At 39.9% G+C, this 20,937-nt stretch overlaps 1 protein-coding gene across 13 annotated transcripts in view; it reads right to left on the bottom strand.

Moving 5' to 3' along the window:
• The window catches only part of LOC126298875 (tetratricopeptide repeat protein 39B-like), a 335,246-nt gene that overhangs the window by 89,995 nt on the left and 224,314 nt on the right, over nucleotides 1-20,937 (bottom strand). For 12 of the 13 annotated variants that reach the window (XM_049990399.1, XM_049990392.1, XM_049990398.1 and 9 more), the window contains one exon: nucleotides 17,917-18,021. In XM_049990399.1, coding sequence (XP_049846356.1) covers nucleotides 17,917-18,021 — 105 coding nt within the window. Of the gene's footprint in view, nucleotides 1-17,916; nucleotides 18,022-20,937 lie in introns of those variants that run through there. The other variant, XM_049990403.1, reaches the window with a different exon arrangement.

Raw genomic sequence — 20,937 nt, 5'->3', positions numbered from 1 at the left:
CTAAAGTCTGCTCCAGGAACAACATCATCCGCAGGCTGACAAACTATGAATGGGGAGCTCAACCATCAGTACTGAGAACATCAGCACTTGCTCTGTGTGTTTCTGCAGCAGACTATGCAGTGCCAGTATTGAAAGCATCTGCACATGCTAAACAGGTCGATGTAAGTGTAAATGAGACAATGCGAATTGTTACAGGCTGTCTCAGACCCACACCAACGGGTAATTTGTACCTACTTGCTGGAATTGCCCCATCCAAGATCAGAAGGCAGGTGGCAGCAGATGCTGAGAGAACAAAGAAAGAGACAGATTCTCGACACCCACTGAATGAGAACGTCACTCAGGCCTGGAGGCTTAAGACTAGAAATAGCTTTATTGCAAGAACGAAGATCGTTGACAGTTCATGGGAAGATAATAGAGTCCGTAAATGGGAGAATGAACAAACCGCACTGCACATAATACCAAAAGAGGAAATGGCACCTGGAAACAAATTTCCTTATACAGTGTGGAGGACACTAAATAGGCTGAGGGCTGGTGTACCCAGATGCAAAACTACTCTGTGCAAGTGGGGACTGCTGACTAACGATGACGACGTTCTTTGTGGATGCGGAGAGGTACAAGACGAGGCACATCTGCTCATGTGCCGACTACTGCCGGAGCCCTGCAGTTTTAGTGAACTGCTACAAGCCAACGACAAAGCCGTGTTGTTGTTGTGGTCTTCAGTCCTGAGACTGGTTTGATGCAGCTCTCCATGCTACTCTATCCTGTGCAAGCTTCTTCATCTCCCAGTACTTGCTGCAACCTACATCCTTCTGAATCTGCTTAGTGTATTCATCTCTTGGTCTCCCTCTATGATTTTTACCCTCCACGCTGCCCTCCAATGCTAAATTTGTGATCTCTTGATGCCTCAAAACATGTCCTACCAACTGGTCCCTTCTTTTTGTCAAGTTGTGCCACAAACTCCTCTTCTCCCCAATTCTATTCAATACCTCCTCATTAGTTATGTGATCTACCCATCTAATCTTCAGCATTCTTCTGTAGCACCACATTTTGAAAGCTTCTATTCTCTTCTTGTCCAAACTAGTTATTGTCCATGTTTCACTTCCATACATGGCTACACTCCATACAAATACTTTCAGAAACGACTTCCTGACCATTAAATCTATACTTGATGTTAACAAATTTCTCTTCTTCAGAAACGCTTTCCTTGCCGTTGCCAGTCTACATTTTATATCCTCTCTACTTCGACCATCATCAGTTATTTTACTTCCTAAATAGCAAAACTCCTTTACTACTTTAAGTGTCTCATTTCCTAATCTAATTCCCTCAGCATCACCCGATTTAATTTGACTACATTCCATTATCCTCGTTTTGCTTTCATTGATGTTCATCTTATATCCTCCTTTTAAGACACTGTCCATTCCGTTCAACTGCTCTTCCCAGTCCTTCGCTGTCTCTGACAGAATTACAATGTCATCAGCGAACCTCAAAGTTTATATTTCTTTTCGATGGACTTTAATACCTACACCAAATTTTTCTTTTGTTTCCTTTACTGCTTGCTCAATATATAGATTAAATAACATCGGGGACAGGCTACAACCCTGTCTCCCTCCCTTCCCAACCGCTGCTTCCCTTTCATGCCCCTCCACTCTTATAACTGCCATCTGGTTTCTGTACAAATTGTAAATAGCCTTACGCTCCCTGTATTTTACCCCTGCCACCTTTACAATTTGAAAGAGAGTATTCCAGTCAACATTGTCAAAAGCTTTCTCTAAGTCTACAAATGCTAGAAACGTAGGTTTGCCTTTTCTTAATCTTTCTTTTAAGATAAGTCGTAAGGTTAGTATTGCCTCACGTGTTCCAACATTTCTGCGGAATCCAAACTGATCTTCCGCAAGGTCCGCTTCTACCAGTTCTTCCATTCGTGTTAGTATTTTGCAGCTGTGACTGATTAAACTGATAGTTCGGTAATTTTCACATCTGTCAACACCTGCTTTCTTTGGGATTGGAATTATTATATTCTTTTTGAAGTGTGAGGGTATTTCACCTGTCTCATAAATCTTGCTCACCAGATGGAAGAGTTTTGTCATGACTGGCTCTCCCAAGGCCGTCAGTAGTTCTAATGGAATGTTGTCTACTCCAGGGGCCTTGTTGCGACTCAGGTCTTTCAGTGCTCTGTCAAACTCTTCACGCAGTATCTTATCTCCCATTTCATCTTCATCTGCATCCTCTTCCATTTCCAGTACATCGCCCTTGTATAAACCTTCTATATACTCCTTCCACCTTTCCGCCTTCCCTTCTTTGCTTAGAACTGGGTTTCCATCTGAGCTCTTGATATTCATAGAAGTGGCTCTCTTTTCTCCAAAGGTCTCTTTAATTTTCCTGTAGGCAGTATCTATCTTACCCCTAGTGAGATAAGCCTCTACATCCTTACATTTGTCCTCTAGCTATCCCTGCTTAGCCATTTTGCACTTCCTGTCGATCTCATATTTGAGATGTTTGTATTCCTTTTTGCCTGCTTCATTTACTGCATTTTTATATTTTCTCCTTTCATCAATTAAATTCAATATTTCTTCTGTTACCCAAGGATTTCCACTAGCCCTCGTCTTTTTACCTACTTGATCCTCTGCTGCCTTCACTACTTCATTCCTCAGAGCTACCCATTCTTCTTCTACCGTATTTCTTTCCTCCATTCCTGTCAATTGTTCCCTTATGCTCTCCCTGAACCTCTCTACAACCTCTGGTTCTTTCAGTTTATCCAGGTTCCATCTCCTTAAATTCCCACCTTTTTGTAGTTTCTTCAGTTTTAATCTACAGTTCATAACCAATAGATTGTGGTCAGAGTCTACATCTGCCCCTGGAAATGTCTTACAATTTAAAACCTGGTTCCTAAATCTCTGTCTTACCATTATATAATCTATCTGATACCTTTTAGTATCTCCAGGATTCTTCCATGTATACAACCTTCTTTTATGATTCTTGAACCAAGTATGAGCTATGATTAAGTTATGCTCTGTGCAAAATTCTACCAGACGGCTTCCTCTTTCATTTCTTCCCCCCAATCCATATTCACCTACTATGTTTCCTTCTCTCCCTTTTCCTACTGACGAATTCCAGTCACCCATGACTATTAAATTTTCGTCTCCCTTCACTACCTGAATAATTTCTTTTATCTCATCATAGATTTCCTCAATTTCTTCATCATCTGCAGAGCTAGTCGGCATATAAACTTGTACTACTGTAGTAGGCGTGGGCTTTGTGTCTATCTTGGCGACAATAATGTGTTCACTATGCTGTTTATAGTAGCTTACCCGCACTCCTATTTTTTTTATTCATTATTAAACCTACTCCTGCATTACCCCTATTTGATTTTGTAAAGCCGTAGTGGTGTCTAACTATTGGAAAAATAAAATTTGATCTGGACACGGAAAGTAAGTAAGTAAGTAAGTAACTAAGTAATCGGACTGAAACCTTGAAAGTGTATTCACCAGACGCGATTCAAAATTTTGGAGCTTCTCCAGTGGTGGGTGATTTGGCAACTTATCTTTGCTATACAATATTGCTACTGAGATCACTGTTATTGTCACATCTGCAAGAAGACAAGCATGACCTGGCTTCTTGTTGCCAGCTTTTCTGATGGCTGTTCTGCTGTTGCTCGAAATGTGAAGACTTAAGGTGAATTCAAATATTCCATATGGCAAAAATCTGATGTTTCTATTGTTCCCGGGCCAACATTCAAAAAGTAGCTCCAATAAATGGCATAAAGCTCATATGAACCAACAATTAATAACACAGTCATAATTAGTAGAAACTGATAACCTCCGTATCTCGTCTGATAGTTGTGAAAAACTATATTTTTTATCTGCACAACACCGCAGTATTTTCAATGTGGATTTCAGGAAGATAATTTGTTCGGGCCAAATCTGTGTGGTCTGAATTCTGCTTGGTATTCACCTAGTAGGGTTTGACTTGTTCTTGTGCATGTTGTAAGAGACATGTGGAGATGATTATAAGGGGGACTAAAGGAGGGAAATTACTCGGTAGTTATTCACATCAGATTTGTTCGTTTTTTTGGAGTGGTTGTCTGGGAGGTTTTTACTTCACCAGATATCCTGAATGGCCTGTGTGATTTCCTGTAGTGTTTGTGGTCCATGTTTTTCCAGTATTCCTTCTCCTTCTCCAGTTGACTTTCCATTCTTGCGTTTTCTGATGTGGAGCTGGATTTCTTCTTGTGTCGGTGGATAGGTATACAGTTTTTTGTATTTTTGGGATGTGTGTGGGAATCGTTCAGGTGTTCAGGGCATTTAAGGAGATCGGAAAACTAGTATGCCAGTTCTTCAAGTTGGTGAGTGTGAGTTTTCCATTTATTTCTTGAAGGTCAAATTTTGTGGTGAGGAACCTTTAATTTTGTTTACGAAAGTTGTATTGAAATTTCTGCTGCTGTAGTTTCTGAAGTTGCCCTCAATTGATTTCCGCTTTTTGGAGGTGTAGTTGTGTTTGGTTTTTCTGATGATTCTGTTTGTCTTTTTGCAGATATCGAGGAAGTGTTATATGGTTCCTGCTGATTTGTTGCTGTTGGAAAGCGAGTCAACGATTGATGATAGCTTGATCATAGTTTGAGTCCCACCATGAGTGTTTTGCCTTTTTTTAAGTGGGATTAATTCTTTGGATTTTCTGGTCATTTTACTGTAGAAGTCAGTCCAGTTGTTCATCAGTCCTTTGTCCCATTATTCTGTGATATTGGTTTCTTCAATTTTGGATGTGTCAAGTTTTTGGATGCTGAGATTTTTAGGTGAATTCTACCTCGTGTGAGGTAGTGGTCTGAGTCAATGTTCACACCTTGTCGGACTTAAGTATCGTAGATGACTCTGTAGTGGGCGTAGAAGATGGCAACATGATAGATCTGGTATTCACCAAGGCACTGAATCGGGGATCGCCATGTTTCCTGTTTTTTTTTTAAGTGGGTAGACACTGTTTTGAGTTTGAATTGTTGGCAAATGTCTATCAGGTGTATGCCATTGGTGTTAGTGTTTTGGTGTGCTGAATTTTTCACGATGATCTTACTACACTTTTTTGTCTGAAATTGAGTGGTGAAGTCTCCCATTAGGTTTTTCAAGTCATCTTGGTGAATTTTATTCATGGTTCTTTCAAGTGTGTTCCAGAATTTTTTACATTTTCGGGGTTTTTCTTATTTTCGATGTTGGTGAGGGGAATGTGCATTGATGAGTGTATATTTTTTATTGGTGCTCTGAACGCTCATAGCCATAAGTCGATTGTTGATGGGTGTGATTTCTTTGACAGAGCTGATGATGGATCTGTGTACAAGACATGTCATGCTGAAGATTGGTGCGCCTTTCACTTCCTTTTGTTGTGTTTTGCTCTTTATGATTCGATAGTTTTCACAATGCAAGGATTCATTGTCAGTCATGTTTCTTGAAGAGCAAGGATGAGAATTTTTTGTTGGTCGATTTCTGATGTGAGATTATGTAGTTGTCCTGTTTGTATTAATGTACTGATATTTAGTGTTCCAGTTAATGTTTTCTGCTTGTAGGGAAGTTTACCAGATATCTCCTAAATTCTCTGCTGTGCTAGCGTGGGCTCCCCAGAATCCAGAAGTCCAGTTGCCATTTTCATGTTCACGCTAAATCTGAATCAATACTATTAACATTAGAGAGACAAGCAACAATAAATATTGCATCAAATATAATTTAAAGTATTTTAATACAATGGCTAGTTACTACAAACTGAATATTTACCCACCCCACGTCCTGCATAATGTGTTAAGTAAGTAAGATGTATTAACTCATAATATCATTAGCAGAGACAATGCGTTCTTCTTGTCATGGCTTGCGACAAATGCAGCAATTAGTGGTGACTATTGCTGCCACGGTTTGTTTATGTTGGCTGAGTGTGGACACTACAGCAGATGCTTTGCCATAAACAGGAAGAAATCACCTTGGCTCTGACTGCAGTGAGCAGACATTACTGCCTGCATGTTCTTGTAGTAACCAATGCGGGCCATGGTGGCCGACCAGTTCTAAGTGCTTCAGTCTGCAATCATGCGACCGCTACAGTTGCAGGTTCCAAACCTGCCTCGGGCATGGATGTGTGTCTGAAGTCCTTAGATTAGTTAGGTTCAAGTAGTTCTAAGTTCTAGGGGACTGATGACCTCAGATGTTAAGTCCCATAGTGCTCAGAGCCATTTGTACCATTTTTGAGTAAACAACGTGAGACTCAACTCATAGGTGCCATGGAGGAATTGGAATGGGTATCAGAATATTAACCAGTGATGAAATGTCCATTTCATTTGAATCCCAAGAAAACAGGAACCTTCTCACAAAGTAATGTGAAGTGATATCAAAATTTATCCAACACACAAAAATTAACTGCAAAGCTTCCATGCTCGTATTACTAGCACAAAAGGAAATAATACATCTTGGAAGCGTGTACTTCATTTCCTCCTCTCATATCAATGCCCTTGTTTTAGTATGAAGTGAGAAAATAAGCACAAAAAACTAATGTTTATGAGAAGCATATAAGTCATTTCCTCTTCTCATATCAAAGCTTGTGTTTTAGTATGAAGTGAAAAAATAAACAGTTTAGAGTTATGAAGCATAATATGACACCAGATTCTTATCGTAGGACCTATCAGAAACACAAAAACTAGGGAGCTCTCCATTCTTTTGGCCAACAGTCCGTTTCCTTTCATGCATTATTACCGCTTGCAGATTCTTATTTAAGAGCTTGTGGGCGTCAAGTTCTTCAGCAGAATGAGCCTTATGTTATTGCGCTAATTACGGTATGGAAAAAAATGGAACAAAGACAAGTTTCCCTACAGCAGTGAAGATATTTGCACATGTGTGTAATCAGCAATGGCTGCCAGCTGCCCTGACACTTTACGGAATTGATGCGGCAGGCAACACAACTGCGAGTGCACTTCAGACTTCATTCCGGAAGTCGTCAGGAGACGGACGGAAACATCAAATTAACGTCGCTTTCTGAGTCATATTCAATCCAAAATGAGGTGTTATTAAAGTAGCTGAGTGTTCTAGCAATTACACTTTGATAATTACACTTTGATAATTCCCATATGAGTAATCCGATAGCCAAAAGAACCCGTTAGTGTGAAATCGTCAGGAACTACATTAATATTAAACTGAAAGAACTTTAGACAGTACCTGGCCTCTTCCCTTCATTGGGTAACCTCTTACTGTTATTTAGAATTCTCTCTGTCCTAGGCGTAATGCAAACGGAACTTTACATTCATGAGGTGCTTTCCACTATTCTTGACAAACATCACCACGAGTATGATGATAATGGTACAGGTTGTCAGTGGATGTTGTGGTGTTATGCAGTCAAACTGCTTACAGTAACAGTCATGGTGGCGCACATAATCTAGCACTGACTACCTAAGTAAAGATAGTGTGGTGGCATTGTCGCTTCTCTTTATTTGACATCAGCTTCACTAATCTGAATTAATGAACATAGTATTCCATTCACAAGCTGCTAATGATACAGTATGACTACAGAGATCATCATGCAGGTATTAAATTAATTCTGCAGTGAACTGCTTGATAAATATTATCATCAGCTATGCAGCTGAAATGACTCACTACACAGGTACTCTATGCTGCACTTGGTTAAGTGATCAGCTCACTGCAATTCTGCTTCTACTGTTCGTAAATACTTGAATACTGATACTGACCATTCGTTATTTGACTCTATATGTTCTACAATCTGATATGCATGTATATGACAGGGGATAGCGCCATCACAAAAGAATGACTAAGGAATGGACGCCGTTGAAGCCCCGTTACGTTGATGGCAAGACAAATGTTCGCAAATCACCTGTATTGCCTCAAAAACAATTGTATCTTAAATAACAAAGGACAGGTGTCCACACAGTCACAGGGTGTTGAAACACAGCAACGGCAGCACATTAAAATTTGTGCCTGACCAGGGTTCGAACCTGGACCTTCTGCTTACTAGGCAGACGCGTTGAGTATTGGGCTACCAGGACACAATGGCCAACCTGCCTGCAGGACCTATCTACACATGCTCCTCGACAGACACAAATTCCCATGTTTGCTGTATACCACATACACTGTACCCCTCTGTCCATTATTCCACTCACTCGCAGCCACACTGTATTCTCACGAGGGTTTGGACGTGACATGCATCTAGCACTAAAAAGTTTCGATGGCCTGTCAAGACCTGAATAATTACACACGATGTTTCAGGAGGAATAATAAATGATGTAGGAGGTGGTAGTATAGACAAACTGCAGAAAACATGTGTCCAATTTTTATTGAGTACATACAGCTGGGTTCAATGCATTTTCGTTTCGTTTGTTGGTCCTTACCAGACCCCGTTGTCTACACTTCCCTGAAAATGAGCTTCCAGCATTATTGGATGAGGTTCCTTTGTCTACAAGAATGCGTATGCTCCTCCAGCATGATGGGGCTCCTGCATATTCTAGCCGTCAGGTGACACATCTTCCAAACATAACATTTCCCGGATGATGAATCAGTAGATATGGGCACTTTTCTTGGCTACCAAAGTCCCTGGCCCTTATCTCTTTGGATTTTTGCCTGTGGAGATGGTTGAAAGGCGAAGTCTACAAAGAAAAAGTAAACCCAATGCAGATTTGATCGTTTGTATTACAAATAGTGCAGCACTCATAAAAGAACACAAAGACAACCTCAGAAGAGCTACACTTGGTGTTATCAAGAGAAGTCAAAAGTGCATTGAAGTTGGTGGGAGAATTTTTGAAAATCATCTTTGAACGTCCTCATTTTCCTTAGCTCTGAGTTTGTTAGGGTTACGTACTGACAGCTGTATCTCTGTACTCTATAAAAAGTACACACATTTATATGCAATTTTTTTATGTAATTCGTCTATACTACCACCCGCAAAAATATCTACTGTTCCTCCTGAAGCACCATGTATATGCATATACAGCCTGGTTAGGCACAACCTACTCATTTCATAGTTGTAATTTTCTGAGCAATTCATGCTTAATTAGTCACAGCAATTTGGAAAATTTACGTTTTTGAGATTGTTACTTTAGGCATTAATTACAGTGTATCTCATCGTTTACTTTGTGGGAAACCTGCTTCTTTGTGCCCTAGCCTATATTACAGGAATGAGTGAATGGTCACATTCTTGACAGCTCACTGGATGTGCTACTGCAACTGTAGCCAAAGATTCAAATCCGCTGGAAAATTATATTTCAAGTCAGCTGGCTTTGCTCCTCCCCTACTGTCACTGAAAATGAACACAACAAAATTAAGTATAGGAATCCTGTGGTACAGTGCAGATAAAAAACGTAGTTTTTCACAACTATCAGACGAGATACGGAGATTGTGAATTTCTACTAATTATGACTGCATTATTAATTATTGTGTCACATCAGCTTTTACGCTGTTTATTGTAACTACTTTTTGAATGTTGGACCAGGAACAATAGAAACATCAGATTTTTGTCATATGGAATATTTGAATTCACCGTAAGTCTTCACATTTCAAGCAATGGCAGAACAGCTGTCAGAAAAGCTGACAACAACAAGCCAGGTCATGCCTGTCTTCCTGCAGATGTGACAATAACAGTGATCTCAGTTGCAATATTGTATAGCAAAGATAAGTTGCCAAATCACCCACCACTGGAGAAGCTCCAAAATTGTGAATCGCGTCTTGTGAATACACTTTCAAGGTTTCAGTCCGATTAAGACAGTAAAACACAAATAATAGTCGCAGGTATTAATTTATGACATTTCGCTTGCACTCAGTACATCAATGTATTGCAAGTAATTACACTCTAGCCCTTCAACCTAGTTACAGAAATCCGAATAAGACTCATTGACATATAATTAGGATATTCCAGCCCTTGCCACCCACAGTTTTGAGACGAAGTTGTAGTCACTTCCGAGGTCACTCACAGAACACATCAGCTACCAGCTAGTATCCTTCCTGGTAGTATAACTGAAACTTGGCAACAACGCAGAATATGTTTGGCAACTCTGTGACCAACGAGTTACTTCCTTGATGGCACAGAACTATCCTACTAAATTCGCTTGATATTATCGTGTTATTTCAACTGAATATTGTGAGGATTTTCTCTAGAGATGTGATATAAGGATATCAGTTAATGCTTTTGAATCTACAAAAGTCGTCCCACACGGGAAATACAACTTGTCTCTTATGTGGTGATTTATCTGCAGCTACAAGCAGGCAGATAAAAACTCAATAAGGGAATAGTAAGACAACACTCGAGCAAAATTTGTCTTGATGGTTTCAGTACCCCATAATGTCAGAATGAAAACCCAATGGTACTGCAAAATTCATAATGCCACTTTTGTTTTCTGCTGACACATTTTTCATTGTTGTGAATACATAATTTTATCTATGAACTGCCACATTTTCATAATAATAAATGAACTGCCACATTTTTAAAATAATTTTCCTTAGGGAAATAGCGGAAAGGTCGGGGAAGAAGCCCAGTGTTCACTCCGTCTGCTTGCCGGGGGGTCTCATCCCAGATGTGGAGGAGGCCCTACCGGCGGCGATAGAAGGCACTGGGTGCACCCGACTGCAAATTGTTGCTCATGTCGGCACCAATGACTCCTGCCGTCTGGGTTCAGAGGTCATCCTCAGTTCGTACAGGCGGTTGGCGGAATTGGTGAAGGCGGAAAGCCTCGCTCGCAGGGTGGAATCAGAGCTAACTATTGTAGTATCGTTCCCAGAACCGATCGCGGTCCTCTGGTTTGGAGCTGAGTGGAAGGCTTAAACCAGAGGCTCAGACGATTCTGCGGAGAGCTGGGGTGCAAATTTCTCGACCTCCGCTATCGGGTGGAGATATGTAGGGTCCCTCTGAATAGGTCAGGCGTGCACTACACGCTGGAAGCGGCTACAAGGGTAGCGTAGTACGTGTGGAGTGCACATGGGGGTTTTTTAGGTTAGAGAATTCCCTCCCTAAGCCCGACAAGATGCCTCCTGAGACGCGGCAAGGTAGGAGCAGGCAAAATGCAACAGGGAATGACAATATTAATGTGCTAATAGTAAACTGCAGGAGCGTCTATAGAAAGGTCCCAGAACTGCTCTCATTAATAAACCGTCACAACGCCCATATAGTACTAGGGACAGAAAGTTGGCTGAAACCACATGTAAACAGTAATGAAATCCTAAACTCAGATTGGAATGTATACTGCAGAGATAAACTGGACAGTGAAGGGGGAGGCGTGTTTATAGCGATAAGAAGTGCAACAGTATCGAAGGAAATTGACTGAGATCCGAATTGTGAAATGATTTGGGTGAAGGTCATGGTTAAAGCAGGCTCAGACATGGTAATTGGATGTCTCTATAGGCCCCCGAGCTCAGCAGCTGTTGTAGCTGAGCACCTGAAGAATAATCTGTAAAATATTTTGAGTAGATTTCCCCACCATGTTATAGTTCAGGGTCGAGATTTTAATTTGCCGAATATAGACTGGGAGACTCAAACGTTCATAACACGCGGCAGGTAAAAAGAATCCAGTGACATTTTTTTAAGTGCTTTATCTGAAAACTACCTTGAGCAGTTAAATGGAGAACCAACTCGTGGCGATAACACATTAGACCTTCTGGTGACAAACAGACCCGAACTATTTGAATCAGTTAATGCAGAACAGGGAATCAGCGATCATAAAGCGGTTACTGCATCGATGATTTCAGCCGTAATAAGAAATATTAAAAAAGGTAGGAAGATTTTTCTGTTTAGCAAAAGTGACAAACAGCAGATTTCGGAGTACTTGATGGGTCAACACAAAAGTTTTGTCTCAAGTACAGATAGTGTTGAGGATCAGTGGACAAAGTTCAAAACCATCGTAAAATATGCGTTAGATGAGTATATGCCAAGCAAGATCGTAAGAGATGGAAAAGAGCCACCGTGGTACAACAACCAAGTTAGAAAACTGCTGTGGAAGCAAAGGGTACTTCACAGCAAACATAAACATAGCCAAAGCCTTGCAGAGAAACAAAAATTACGCGAAGCAAAATGTAGTGTGAGGAGGGCTATGCGAGAGGCATTCAATGAATTCGAAAGTAAAGTTCTATGTACTGACTTTGTAGAAAATCCTAAGAAATTTTGGTCCTATGTCAAAGCGGTAGGTGGATCAAAACAAAATGTCCAAACACTCTGTGACCAAAATGGTACTGAAACAGAGGATGACAGACTAAAGGCCGAAATACTAAATGTCTTCTTCCAAAGCTGTTTCACAGAGGAAGACTGCACTGTAGTTCCTTCTCTAGATTGTCCCACAGATGACAAAATGGTAGATATCGAAATAGACGACAGAGGGCTAGAGAAACAATTAAAATCACCCAAAAGAGGAAAGGCTGCTGGACCTGATGGGATACCAGATCGATTTTACACAGAGTACGCGAAGGAACTTGCCCCCCTTTTTGCAGCGGTGTACCATAGGTCTCTAGAAGAGCAAAGCGTTACAAAGGATGGGAAAAGGGCACAGGTCATCCCAGTTTTCAAGAAGGGACGTCGAACAGATGTGCAGAACTATAGACCTATATCTCTAACGTCGATCAGTTGTAGAATTTTGGAACACTTATTATGTTCGAGTATAATGATTTTTCTGGAGACTAGAAATCTACTCTGTAGGAATCAGCATGGGTTTCGAAAGAGACGGTCGTGTGAAACCCAGCTCGCGCTATTCGTCCACGAGACTCAGAGGGCCATAGACACGGGTTGACAGGTAGATGCCGTGTTTCTTGACTTCCGCAAGGCGTTTGACACAGTTCCCCACAGTCGTTTAATGAACAAAGTAAGAGCATACGGACTATCAGACCAATTGTGTGATTGGATTGAGGAGTTCCTAGATAACAGAGCGCAGCATGTCATTCTCAATGGAGAGAAGTCTTCCGAAGTAAGAGTGATTTCAGGTGTGCTGCAGGGGAGTGTCATAGGACAGTTGCTATTCACAATATACATAAATTACCTGGTGGATGACATCAGAAGTTCACTGAGGCTTTTTGCAGATGATGCTGTGGTGTATCGAGAGGTTGCAACAATGAAAAATTGTACTCAAATGCAGGAGGATCTGCAGCGAATTGACGCATGGTGCAAGGAATGGCAATTGAATCTCAATGTATACAAGTGTAATGTGCTGTGAATACATAGAAAGATAGATCTCTTATCATTCAGCTACAAAATAGCATGTCAGCAACTGGAAGCAGTTAATTCCATAAATTATCTGGGAGTACGCATTCGGAGTGATTTAAAATGGAATGATCATATTAAGTTGATCGTTGGTAAAGCAGATGCCAGACTGAGATTCATTGGAAGAATCCTAAGGAAATGCAATCCGAAAACAAAGGAAGTAGGTTACAGTACGCTTGTTCACTCACTGCTTGAATACTGCTCAACAGTGTGGGATCCGTACCAGATAGGGTTGATAGAAGAGATAGAGGAGATCCAACAGACAGCAGCACGCTTCGTTACAGGATCATTTAGTAATCGCGAAAGTGTTACGGAGACGATAGATAAACTCCAGTGGAAGACTCTGCAGGAGAGACATTCAGTAGCTCGGTACGGGCTTTTGTAGAAGTTTCAAGAACACACCTTCACCGAAGAGTCAAGCAGTATATTGCTCCCTCCTAGATATATCTCGCGAAGAGACCATGAGGATAAAATCAGAGAGATTAGAGCCCACACAGAAGGATACCGACAATCCTTCTTTCCACGAACAATACAAGACTGGAATAGAAGGGAGAACCGATAGAGGTACTCAGGGTACCCTCCGCCACACACCGTCAGGTGGCTTGCGGGGTATGGATGTAGATGTAGATGTAGATACTTGAGTAAATACAGACCTTCTCGAAGTCAGAAGTCGGTAATATCCTACTAATTCGTGTTAAAATAGCCACAATCATCTTACAGACACTTAGTGCTTTATTATGCTAGATTGCCATTGTAATGTTTTTCTATAGTAAATTGAATTTAATTTGTATCAGTACAGTGAATATTTTAATTGCATCTTCCATTAGTTTATTGGATACAATAGTAATTATTAGAAAGAAATTAATCAGCAATAGTATATTCTTTCACAATATCTAAAATAATCTGACAATGCTAAAAGTAGTTTACAAATGCCGGCCTGTGTGGCCGAGCTGTTCTAGGTACTTCTGTCTGCAACTGCGGAACTGCTATGGTCGCAGGTTCGAATCCTGTCTCCGGCATGGATGTTTGTGATGTCATTAGGTTGGTTAGGTTTAAGTAGTTAGAAGTTCTAGGGGACTGATGACTTCAAATGTTGAGTCCTATAGTGATCAGAGCCATTTTTAGTTTAGAAATTCTACGCCTGTAGAAACCTATAGGGTCAAATGATGGCATTAAACCAGTGTAGTTTGAAGAGCATTTTCGTGTAGAAATGAGTTGCCTTGGTGGTTCATCGATCAGGAGCAGGAAAGGTAAAATTTTATGAGTATGCGATCAGAGGAACAAATGCCTGAGAGATGACTTCCCTATCAATCTCCTGGATAGTTTTGTTTCTCAAATCAACTGAGTGCGTTATCATGCAGTAGCACAAGTGATGCAGTTTTTTCAGTTAATTTTCTTGCGCTGTGACCAAATAGTGTCTAAGTTGTTGGAATTAAATTTCCAGATGTGATGGACACATTCCTGGTGAAGAATTCTTAATGAAAAATATTGCAGCTATCAGATGGAAAATATTATGTTCACACTACTCTTTGCTCGAGTTTACGTCTTTTTGTAGGACTCAGTCTTTTATTTCTTGTTAGGAAATTAACAATAAAGGTATCATAACTTGGCACCAGCAACAGTTTTGCATAGGAATGCTCAATGAGCAATAATAATCACTCTGTTGATTTTTGTTGTTTCGAATTAGAGTGTGCGGTATTCCTACACCTGACTTCTGAAAGTTGCGTGTTGAATGCAAATGTCGCATGATAGTTAAATGGTAATCCATCACTTATATCAGTAGTCGAGACTTCCTTAATGCAGAAAATCATTCAGGACAGAACTATCTTTGTTAAAACAAGAGTATCTTTTCTTGGCTTATTTTACCCCAAAAGTGCTTGCGCTACACACAGTTCAAATCTTTCGAGCTGCCACCTCTGCATTTACCCCTCCATTATACCAAAAGTAAATATTGTATTGCAGATGTTACACTTTTCTTCACTTGAGAGCCAATTTTAACACGTTTAACCATAGTTCATGACTTTAAAGTATGTGATCTCCAATCTTTAACTGTGAGATGATAATTAGAAGTTCAAATTTGAAAATGACAGCTGATGCACACACTGACAGCATCGCGCTGCATTCACTTGGGTGGCACCAGATTTCAGGCAGTGGGTGGTGTCTGGCCAGTGCCCGGTAGCCGGTGCACCACAAGGAAACGCTCGAGTGTAAGCTGTTCTGATCATGACGCAGCCACAAGCTGACCTGCGTAATTCTTTCTGGAAGTTTTTATTATTTCTGGTGCGTAGAATGTAAAACGCGAATTATGTTAGACGTTCTATCGGGCTTTAGATGAAGGCCGAAATCTGGTTAAAAAAAAAAAAAATACACTCGGATGCAAACACGCGACTCTTAAGTTTAGAATGCACAAGCATTACCCCTACACCACAGGCTCAAACAACACGGCAACATCTTGGAAGTAGCGAAACAGCTGATTGTACTCCACTGGCCAAGTGCATGTGGGCAGGAATGGCTGAGAAGCCTGAATGTGCACAGAATTTGTGCAACATGACAGTCTCGCAGGTAGCCTACACTACCTCTACCTGCCTGTGGCAGTGCTGAGTGGTGTCAGGTGAGTGCCCTTCCTTGATGGTATCACACTGCAACAGCCTGCTTTAAAGGATTTAAAGTACCATTGGTCACCACAATGAAACACAGAGTGGCATGTGTATCATCCAATGCACACAAGCTGGGGTACATTGGATCCAACATGTGTCACTTTGTGCCTGACTGTGGAACTTAGTATTTTCAACCCCCCCCCCCCCCCCCCCCTCCCACCCGTAACTCGTTGCCACTACTGAAATGATAATCTAATGATGATTGTGTCTGATGGGCAAAACCAGTTATAAGATCAAATTAATTGTGACTATTTAATCTGAATATTATTCACAATGGTCACTGTGTCCCTAGTAAGCCATGTCTGTATTTAGTTAACATGATAAGATTAAAAATTAGTCTTAAGATCTTCCTACAGAAGAGAGGGGACTCCATTGCAGTGGTGGCAGCAGCAGCAGCAGCGGCAGCAGCAGCAGCAGCAGCAGCAGCAGCAGCAGCAGCAGGTCAAATAAAAACAGCAGCAGGTCAAATAAAAAAAGATAGTCAAATAAAAAAAAGGAAGTAAAAAAATGACAAAAGATTATAATATTGACAGATAATACTGACCAGGCAGTGAGCTGAGTAAATTTGTGCAGTCTAGTACTTGAAGAAGTAACAAAGTTATGAATTAAAAGTGATATAACAATAATGAAAATGTGAAGTTGCATGACAAGTATAATAAACAATGAGCAGGAGAAACCATCAAAAGAGACATGAAAGGAACGAGGGAGGCAAAAAAACATGGTTTAACAGTAGAGACAGAAGGGTGGCTAGAGAAACTGTCTGAGAAAGTAGGCAAAGTTAGTAATACATAAGAGGAGAAGGAAGTGGAGGTATATAGTAAGAGAGAGGTTGACGACAGAGTGGATGGGGAAACAATTATTGAAGGTTGACATCTGGCAGGTTGAAGCAGGAAAACAATAGTAACTGGTTCAAAATGGCTCTAAGCACTATGGGACTTAACATCTGAGGTCATCAGTCCCCTAGACTTACAACTACTTAAGCCTAGCTACCCTAGGGACATCACACACATCTATGCCCAAGGCAGGATTCGAACCTGTGACCGTAGCAGCCGCGTGGTTCCAGACTGAAGCGCCTAGAACTGCTCAGCCACAGTGGCCGGCTATTAACTAGTAAGTTCTACTTTTTTTTTTGAAGAGAAATGGGCTGGGATATGGCAACAATGTTCTGATCACAGCAGATTTTCTACCACTACTTTTCTGAGAATTATCCACATAGAGATTTTTCCTGTGGCCTAGCAATGAAATGAACAATTATGGTGTGAACACCCATACAAAGAAAACTATACATTGTTTACCTGTAAGTGAATTGCATGTATTATTTGCAGAAATATTTTTTGTTTTCTCCAGAAAGGTCAAGAATACCAGCAGGACAATTTTTGCATAATATATCAAGTACATTTCCTCTTCAGGATGTCACCAATGTGAACTGACAAAATGACATTGTGTTTTATTTCTGTCAGCATTGAACAGAATTTAAAGGCTGGCTGCTGTGATTTCAGCCACCAGTGTGTGTGTGTGTGTGTGTGTGTGTGTGTGTGTGTTTTCTCAATACAGCAATCAATTACCCCTGTACTTTTTGACAGTGATATTAAAAGTTGTGTTTATATTGAGAGAGCAAATGTCACTATCTTTTGACCCACATGGGTGCTGTCAGTCTTAATGTGTCCTGCAAATGTGTGTGAACAGCATTTTGGAATTAGATAAAATCACCTTTGGTACCACTGTAATTATTTGCTAAGACCAATTTGTAGATGTTCTCTCACTGCCTATTATTATTTACATGTAAAAATTAATTTTTTTGGCAGGGTTAACATTTTATCTATAATGTGCCATTCTTATATCAGTTTTTGCCAATTCCATCTATAAGGTGTCATAATATCTACATTGTCTAGCCCAAAGCAATTATTTCAGGACAGCAAACTGAAAAAAAACTTTACAAATATTATGAATTTCTTTAATCAATTGTTAAGCATGATAACATTGCACTGTTTTCTGTTATTTATTTACACATGTTTCTTAACATGTTGTTATCCTTTGATAAAGACACTGCACAACATACCAAGGTTCCAGAGTTCTTCGTGCCTCATCAAACTTGTTATTGAAAAAATAATTTACAGCTATTCTAGCTTCATTTAGGGCAGACTCCAAGTCCATGCTACTGGACCTAGAACAAAAATGAAACATTAGGCGCTGAATTGTAATTTCGTTTCAGTACTATGCTATAACTTATTGCTTATCACTGTATGCTAGAAAATTCAATAACTTTGTGATATATGTCAAAATAACAGTGGCAATACCTAGAGCTACAGTTTGAAGGCAATTTTCATGCAAAATTTGACTATTGCTCAATCTCTTTGTGACTGCTTTAATTTTACAGATGAATCCAGATAAATAGTTATTTAGTCATACAGCTGTAACTCTAACATAAGGAATCTTTTTTCAATTGAATATTGCCCAGTAACTCAAAAGCCATTTGGTCCTCTGTCAACAAATGTTGCTGTAAGATGTTAAGCAATAGCACAAAAATGTATGCCCAGTTACAAAGAGTGTAAAATATATCTAAGTAACGAACTAGTTTGTGATAATGAGACTCCACTATGTTGTGTCAAACAATAAAGGCTTTAAGAATAAAATTCAGACCAGCTTATACATATTCTTTGAACAAAGCTATCACAGCTATAGTTTAAAACTTACAAAAGTGTCTTTGATTGAAATTTTCTTTCAATTTTATGACTGGTTTTAAATGATATGATCATCAGAAATGTCTGCCATTCTAAACTATTAGTTAAAACATAAAAAACTTGTAGCCAATATAGGTATCACAAAGAAATGTAAAGGCATAATAAATGTCTGCTAGAACCCCCAATGCAGGTATCGAGAGTATCCAAGCTATTGTGACGCATCCACTGAAGGTGCAACTACACCAGGATGTAACAAAGGGCTGCCGGGGCATGTTGGGTATGAAAAAACTTCTTTTAGTGTCTTGCTTTAGGACACACAGACACTAATGATAAACTGATGGTCTGCCACTGCAACACCAGGAAGTACTGCCCTCTAATCAAGACCTCAATCACTGAATGAAAGGGTCAACAAGTTCTTTACTAGACAATGCCAGGGCTCCATATGCTGATTAGTACTGATGCTTTATCAAATTCCATATGTATTCTCCTCATGGTCTAGAAGTTGGCAAGGATGTTTGCTATTCAGGAGCAGCCATAGTTCATTGTTACAGTTAGTAGGCCTTAATAACACATTCCAGAAATTTTAATTACTTTCCACATGGGAAGATAAAGGAGCTACCTGTTACATCATTCCATTCATAGTCCAATAATAGTGCAGAATGGACAATGGATTTTTCGAGTACCTCATGATCACAGCACAACACCAGTCAACAGCAGCATCCCTGTAGAGCTCTTACATAACACCATATGACCTACACCTTCCACATCCAGAGGACCATCATCAGGCAGCTGCCTGAATACCTTTTTCTTTCTCTGGAAAGATGATGCTTCCATTTCAGCCAACATACAACTCTATCTGACATTCATTTATATCAATGAGATGCACATAAGATATCTTTAAGCAGTCAAAATTGCAATAAAGTGGCTACGAATTGTCGTATGGGTACCAAACGTTATAGGAATGATGTCAGACTGTGCACTGCAGGACTTGCATTTTTAGTGGTGTTAATATCATGACTTTCCATTAGGCGCTGGTATCAGTATGGAGACATAGGTTTGAAACACGGGCAGCAGTATGAATTACAGTCACAGTCAGTCAACATAAGTCTGGGCAACGTGCGCAGGGCTTTAGTTGTAAAGCTGTTTCATCGAAACAACAGCAATACTGCCATCGCTGTTTGCAAGGATTGACACATTAAAGGAATACAGAGAAAATTTCTTTCTGCACCAGGTTTGAAGAACGTGACTCAGATGTTCAAATTAACAGGTGATTTGGGAATTCTCCTTGGAGAGACTGACAGCCAATTGCACCATAAATTGTTGAAGTTAATGTTGGCACGACTGAGAATGCTGGATGCAATGTGAGATCCTCAAGCAGTGGATGAGTTGTGTCACAACAGCTGAAAATTCCATGGTTCATCATTCAAAAAGTCCCATGAACAATCGTGAAATAGTATCTCTGGTGCAGGTCCAGGTTGTCATGGACGCAGATGGTTCTTACACTGAGCAATTTTTGTAACCTGGAATGTAAGCATGTGTGCAGTTAACAAGTATTACCCTCTCATGTGGAAACTAAAATATGTTCCTTTCAATGGTTTAGTCATTATTTCTCTTTTGCACTTCCTTACAAATGTCCCACAAATTTTCATTTTCCTATGATCACTCATTTTTCATGGGGTTCCTGTCAAGTAATGAAAGTTTAATTATAACCACCCTGACATAATGTATGGCATGTCTTTATCAGCATACATTATTTCTTGTTTTAATCTTTATTAAATATGTATATGGCTTACATTTACTTAATATACCATATACTTCAAAAAGGATGGAAGGAAGGAGATATCAAAGTTCAACATACCCCTGATTACAGGATCACTAGAGACAGAGTACAAACTTGGATTAGAGATGGATCGAGAATGAATTGCGAGAAAATAAAACACCTACAGCCTACTCATGTTTTTATTTTATTTTATTTTATTTTGCTTTCTTGGAACCAGTTTTGGTGCTTCAATGTGCCATCTTCAGATTGTAATTGATGCAGAATGGGTTGATACGATTCCTGTATGTGTTGCATCAGTTGCCAGCATAACTGGATATGCATATAATCTGAAAAATTGTGTGTCAGCACTTTAACCATCGACAGTAATTGATGGAGTGCTGACACGTAAGTTTTCAGATTATCTGCATATCCACTTATGCTGGCAAGTAATGCGATATATATATATATATATATATATATATATATATATATATATATATATATAATGGTTTGTATAAACCTGTTCCGCATCAGTTACAACCTGAAGATGGCGCATTGAAGTGCCGAAACTGGTTCCAACAAAATAACATAAAATCGTAAGCACAGCTGTAGGTGCTTTATTTTCTCACAATAGTAAACA

The sequence above is a fragment of the Schistocerca gregaria genome, chromosome X (genome assembly GCF_023897955.1).
Source record: "Schistocerca gregaria isolate iqSchGreg1 chromosome X, iqSchGreg1.2, whole genome shotgun sequence".
Taxonomy (NCBI): Eukaryota; Metazoa; Arthropoda; class Insecta; order Orthoptera; family Acrididae; genus Schistocerca; species Schistocerca gregaria.
Note: the sequence above shows the minus strand (reverse complement) of the source record. Positions and strands in the feature narration are given on the sequence as shown.